The following is a 6,467-nucleotide window of genomic DNA, read 5'->3' on the forward strand; positions in this document are numbered from 1 at the left end:
AAAGGAATTAATAGAAAAGTAAATGTTACTAAACCAAAGAAGTAATCATAATGTCATACTATTCGCACAACTATTATATAGCTATATTAACTATATATATATAATAATAACTTTAACTAGTAGGCGGTTTACGTTATTATCATATATAGATATATATATATATATAGTTAATATTGACACTTAAGTTATCAAACATAAACTTGATATACAGCTGCCAACGGACCTAAATATCATATGTATGTTTTAGTGTTAAAATTACTACACACTTGAAAATAATATGATTTATTTACAATGTTTATATATATATATATATATCTGATTCTTTAAACAGAAAATTTCATCTTAAAAGAAATAATTTTTATTTTTGAAATGGACATTTTCTAAGCCTGTGTACATTTTCTCTTCAGAAATTCTAAAAAGAAGTCACTGTGATGTGTAGTAGTGTATGGAAATTTAGTCTCAGGTGTAACTTGTTCAGTTTCAGTTGACATTAAAATATATTTTTGAGGCATTGTGGATTTGATCAGTTTTCCCTGACAATTGAATTGTTGGTGAATTAAAGAATACCTGTCTCTGTGTCAGAAAATATATTGTTATGACAGCAGAAGTCACGTGACGCTGATGAGTTTCTCGACCGAGTGTGATTGAGATGCCCTCTTCGTTGGTATATATAAGCTTGGCAGAATAAGCCAGCGGATATAAATAAAGAGAGAGAGCATTAGTTACTTTGAGTTCCATGTAATTTATGATTCTGTTAGTTTCTAACTAGTGAGCCATAACGTGTGTGTGTTTTGCACTCGTCGAGAGCGAAGTTATCAAGATTGTGAATCTCTGTGATTTATACCGTTTATTATAAAAGTTGTTAAGTTTAAAGTGACGAGAAACATACTGATTGTGGAACTTCTGTGTACTAAACGTTTGTATCAAGGAAGAATAAACTGGTTTAATCAAGAAAGGACTTGTATTGTTGAAGATTCTCGGAAAGAATATCTACTGGAAACAAACAAACAGATACATAACAATATTTAAAGACTACACAATAGTTTTATTAAACTTAACACTTAGGGTAAATAGAAAATAATTATTGAGGGATTTTGAATTTTCATTAATAGACAAGCCAACAAATAACTAGCCTTGCATGTATGAGACAAACAGTGTTTAAATTGATACAACTAATACTTGCTTTAAATAAAGCAGTACAAGTCTAATATGTAATAACACAAGTATATCAATGTATGATTGTGATATATTGTTCCAAATGTCCTCTGGTACTTCTCACAATTCAACCCAGTTGTTTATTTACCATTATATCATGAGAAATTCAAAAACATATGAATACAAAGTTCTTTAATAATCAGATTATTTGATATCTGTTACTTGTGATAAATAAATATTTCATTGAATATTGCTGTAAATACTGAAAGGGATAGCTAATTTATACAGACACACCCCAATGAAAGAATAGACCATTCCAAGCTTTTACTTGTTGTTAAACAAATGTTTAAACAACTCTGTTCAACTAATTTAGACCTTGTTTTTGTGTTGTAAACATATTTATATTTTTTGAAGTACAAGCAGATATATTTTTTCTAGGTCCTGTATTTATTGAGTTTCCAATTGATGTTTTATACCCCTATCATATTGTTAAGAAAGAAATTGGGTTGAAAGAGGCTAAAACCCTCACACACCAAATAACAAATTGGTAAGATGCTTATTTAACTAGTTTTTTATATTTGTATATTCAAATTGTATGTCTTAACATGCATGATTTTTCTTACCACTTACAGGTATACTGTTTTCCTATGATTAACATTTATTTTATATTTAATAGCAGCATGTTGATATTTAGATGTGTACTTAGAATTTGTTTACAAGATGTATTTTTTGCCTGTCTTTACCTATACTTAGTATGTATATGAATAGACTAAGCTTTAAAATAAGATGTTTTTCAGTGACTAAATGTTGTAGTGTTGCATAACTTTGCATAGTCAGCAAAAGAATATGGTATGGAGATATGCACAGAAAAGAGCAAAGTGATAATCACTTATATAGCTAGCATTGATAATATAACACTGTAGGAGAAGGGGAAATATAAAAGGGTCAGCAATTTTAAATATCTTGGAACAAATATTACAGAAGACACAACATCTAAAAAAGAAATAACCAAATTGGCTTTAGCCACAGGACAACTTGCCAAACTTAAGAAAATTTGAACAAGTGAGGGCATCACTTTAAAAATGGAATTTAACATTCTTAATGCTGTAGTTACCTCTAAAGCATTTTATGTATGTAAGGCATGGGCTTTTACAAATAGATTGGAAAATATAGTGGAAGCCTTCGAAATGAGATAATTCAAAAGACTTTTGCGCATTTCTTATACCATGCATAGAAGAACAAGCAAGTCAGGTAAAATTGACACCTATGAACCATTAACAGAAATGGTTTGATCATGTTACGAAAAAACCAGGCACCCTTGCAAATACTATCCAGCATGGGTCTGAGAAAGGGTAGTGCAAAAGAGGAAGACCAAAAACAAACTGGATGACAAACATAAAACCTCATCAATAGAATGTGTGAGAATGGTTAAGAATTGGGAAACTTGAACAGTTATAATGGCTGAATCAAAGGTGATCCAACAATTGGAATGGTCATAGGTCTAACATGATAACGTTGGATGTAATCAACTACAGTTATATTACAAAAATATTTGGAATAAGAAAATAACTTCAGATATAAAAATTAGAAATAGTTCATAAAAAATAAGGTTCTTATTGTTTAGAGTTTTTAAAACTTCACAAAGCATTAAAAATGCTTTTTTTTTTGTGATATTTATCATGTTGGTAATGAAGTTCATTGCTAAAGAACTTAAGAATTCACCAATTTCAAAGTACTAGGAGGAGTGTGACTTATCCAAAATATAGTCTTTGCTAACATGTATTTGCTGTGCTATATTTCTGAAAGAAAAAAGTCACAAAATTCCAAGACTTTTTTGCACTGATGAAGTTTTTAAAAAAATTGTATTTTTCTACTTTTGAGAGAATTTACTGGAAGGCCCATTTGAAGCCCTGGTATCAGTGTTGACAAGTCAGATATCAGTTGGCTTATCATACAGTTTTTGGGAAGTCAGACAATAACTGATTAATCTTGAAGTGATTAACGAGTGCAAATGTGGAGAGAGTGTTGGTTTAGATAAGCTTCTATTGGTGGAGAGCTGCTGCATAATAATTTACATGTAGATATGCAGAAGTGGGAAGTGGAAGGCTAGTGACGAGCATTGAAAATTTGCACCAGTAGAGGGCAGCAACAATCGAGAATAGCTATTTTGTGAGTAGAGGTAAGTCTCTATCAGAAATGCATTTACAGTTTAAGAAAATGTTAAATTTCCTGCAATGAAACATACATTGGAGAAACAGGAAGAAGACTCGGGACAAGAATAAAAGAACACAAAGATACCACAAGACTCATGCAAATACAAAACTTAGCTATAATGGAACACACGTCATCTGGACACAAAATAAACTTGGATAAAACTAGAATCATTGGGACAGGCAAATTTTGGAAGACAAGAAAAATTAAAGATTCTTTCTACATTAACACAATGGAGCTTTTACTAAACAGAGATCAGGATTAGAGGTGAGCAACCTATGGCTACCATTGGTAGAAATCACATATCCTCCACAATCCACCAGGACACTATAAAAGATCTGCAACAGCTTGCACACTGACCTGAAGATGCAAGACAGAAAACTTTTGAAATGTCATCTACATTTTTGTTTTTCTATAACAGGCAGTTGCCATGCATTCCAATATACTCATCATGAATACTCTGCCAGAGCAAACTATCAAAGAATAAATTTTCAAGAGTTTTGAAGTCCTACGCTGTAACATAACAAGAGTTCTTTTTTGTGAAGATTTTGTTTATAATATTCCATTGGTGGAGGAAAAACAAACAAACAAACCCATTCATATATTAATGGAAGCTTGCCATGTTGAGTGCAATGTTTTTTTGTGAAATGACACTGAATTTTAATTTTACTAATATTCTCAGATAAACTAAATCTTGAAAAGAAAGAACACTATGTTTTCTTGATGTAAATAATCTATAGACCTGTGTTATCTAACTAGGAATTCTGAGTAGGCTTCAACCTTGTAGTAGCTTCATCCCATTAAAGTCAGTAGTATTTGATGGGTTGAAAAATTAGTATCATGTTATTCATTTTAAAAATTTAAGTGATAAGATTTGTATTTAAAGCAGAGAAAAAATTGGTGCTCAGGCAAAAAACAAGTGTGAGCACAAAAATGTTGAGCTCCACTTTTATCACCTCTTCTTATGCTTGGCAAATCTGCCTTTCCTAGTGACATTGTCTTGCTGTGTTCATGTAAATCTGTGTTTGTTAACATGCCTCAACCTGTTGAACTGTAAACATTAGATAATGGAAAATTTTGCTGTTTCAAGTTGATAAACCTAATCTGATTATCAGCATAAAGCATTATTAATAGTACTTAGTGTTTTTTTATTTTCATTCAATATTTGACGATTTCTACCATTTTGAAAAACCAATTGTCTGTGGTATCATCTTTAAAACAATTACATGATCAATTTGCACATCTTATCTTTTGCCCTTCTGTTGAGATCCAACTAACATTTTTTATAATTTTGTAATTAAATTTTTTTGTTGTCTGTGAAATGGACATGGAGCTAGGATTTAACTGTATTTTTATTTTGAACATTTTTTTTCTTGAAATATAAACTTTTATTATAATATGTAAGCATACATATACAATCTATAGTTTGAATGTTGTCTAGTTCATTGTGAAACATCTTATGATCATTTACTAAATATACCTACTGTCTGTATCAACAGTAAATATTAAATTTTGTAAAATATCTTTATTAGGTACTTACAGAAATACCTTGACAACATATTTGCAGGAGGTTTTGAACAACATGACATGACCCCCTTACCTGTAGAAATTCTCCAGGCTAACCAGAATAAAGGTAGTTTTATTAGTTACAGGTACTTGTTCTAAAAACAAAAATAATCTCAAAAAACCTAATTAAAATATTCAGGCAGTATGCTACATTTATAAACATGTAAAAATGGGTTCTTGTCTATAAAAATAACTCAAAATCAATAAACTTTTTCTTAAAATAAGTCTGGTGTAATCAGTTCCATTAAAAATACTGTGTAAATGTCTTAACAACTTGTTACCCACATGGACATTTAGTGTCTAGAACAATATAACATAAAGTAAGATATCATTGTTTTTGAAATTTTTCTTAGAACTTTAACTCTCTTGTACTATAAAAAGTATTTATAAAAAGAAACTTTATGCTCAACATTTTACCTTTGTTAAGTGCAAGTTTTTAAATAGTTGTAAAATGAATTTCATTGTATTTTGTGACAAATTTTCAGACTTAAGTTGATCCATTTTCCTTGAAATGTACTTTGGTTTGTGCAAATGTTTTTTATTCTTCATATTTTGAAAAAAAAGCTACTTTGATAAAAAAAATTGATATGATAAAAAATTAAAGTGCTAAATTGAAGTCCTTTTGTGTTGAAAAGTTTAAAAAATAGAAGTAATCATTATAATACATATTTTTAAGCAACTGATTTAAATATGTTTTACTCTCTTAAGCAAAATATCTAGGCAAATTGTTTTTAAAGTTCTGTAGCTATTTTTTATGTTTTATTGGGAAACTTCAGTTTTTTAACTCTATATCTTTCTTATTACTACATGTACCCCTTTTTTTAATATTCATATTAAAAATTGTTTGTCAAAGACATTACAAACTTAATTATGATTATGAAAATTTGTAGTTTATGCACTGGCCATAATTTAAAACTAAAGTTTTAACCATTTTGCCCCTTTAATACACATGACAGAAAGTTTTAGTGTTTTACATTCAAAATTTTATAAAACTACTTTTTGTTTTTGTTATACCAATTAGTATAGCATATAATCTTAGCTAATAATCCATATTTTAATAGTATATAAGTTTTAAGTTCTTAATTTTACAAGGCAATATTTAAAAAATCCTGAATTTCCCATAGTGTGACACACATGACACATTTTCTCTGGGCATCTTGTCTTCTCTATTTTATCCATTTGCCCTTTAAAAAGTACGAAATTAAATGTAAATTACTCTCTATAGAATCATCACTGCTCAAATGAACCATAATTTTTATAGCCTTCAATTTTGTTTGGTTACAGAGCTATAAATAGAAAATCACACACCTTCTGCCACACCTACCTGTCACAATCCTCTCTTTCATACTTTGTTAACAGTTCTCTTTTACACTTACCCCTCGACGTGGATTCCTGTACGTGGTGAGGGGACCTCCCAGGGAAGGTTCTGTACACGGGTCGCCGCGCACGGCAAACACCCACTCAACCACCAGGATCCTCTCCTCCCCTTGTGCTGCAGTGCCCCAGACAACACCACTTTGGCCTTGAATTCCTGT

General features: G+C 30.4%; 1 protein-coding gene across 1 annotated transcript in view; it reads left to right on the plus strand.

Moving 5' to 3' along the window:
• The window catches only part of LOC106466229 (acetolactate synthase-like protein), a gene marked incomplete at its 3' end in the record, with an annotated part of 55,320 nt that extends 50,321 nt beyond the window's left edge, over window positions 1-4,999 (plus strand). The window contains exons 7-8 of the mRNA XM_013926480.2: window positions 1,594-1,702; window positions 4,899-4,999. Coding sequence (XP_013781934.1) covers window positions 1,594-1,702; window positions 4,899-4,999 — 210 coding nt within the window. The remainder of the gene's footprint in view (window positions 1-1,593; window positions 1,703-4,898) is intronic.
• Window positions 5,000-6,467: the final 1,468 nt, after the last annotated feature.

Source organism: Limulus polyphemus, unplaced genomic scaffold (genome assembly GCF_000517525.1).
Source record: "Limulus polyphemus unplaced genomic scaffold, Limulus_polyphemus-2.1.2 Scaffold2195, whole genome shotgun sequence".
Lineage (NCBI taxonomy): Eukaryota > Metazoa > Arthropoda > Merostomata > Xiphosura > Limulidae > Limulus > Limulus polyphemus.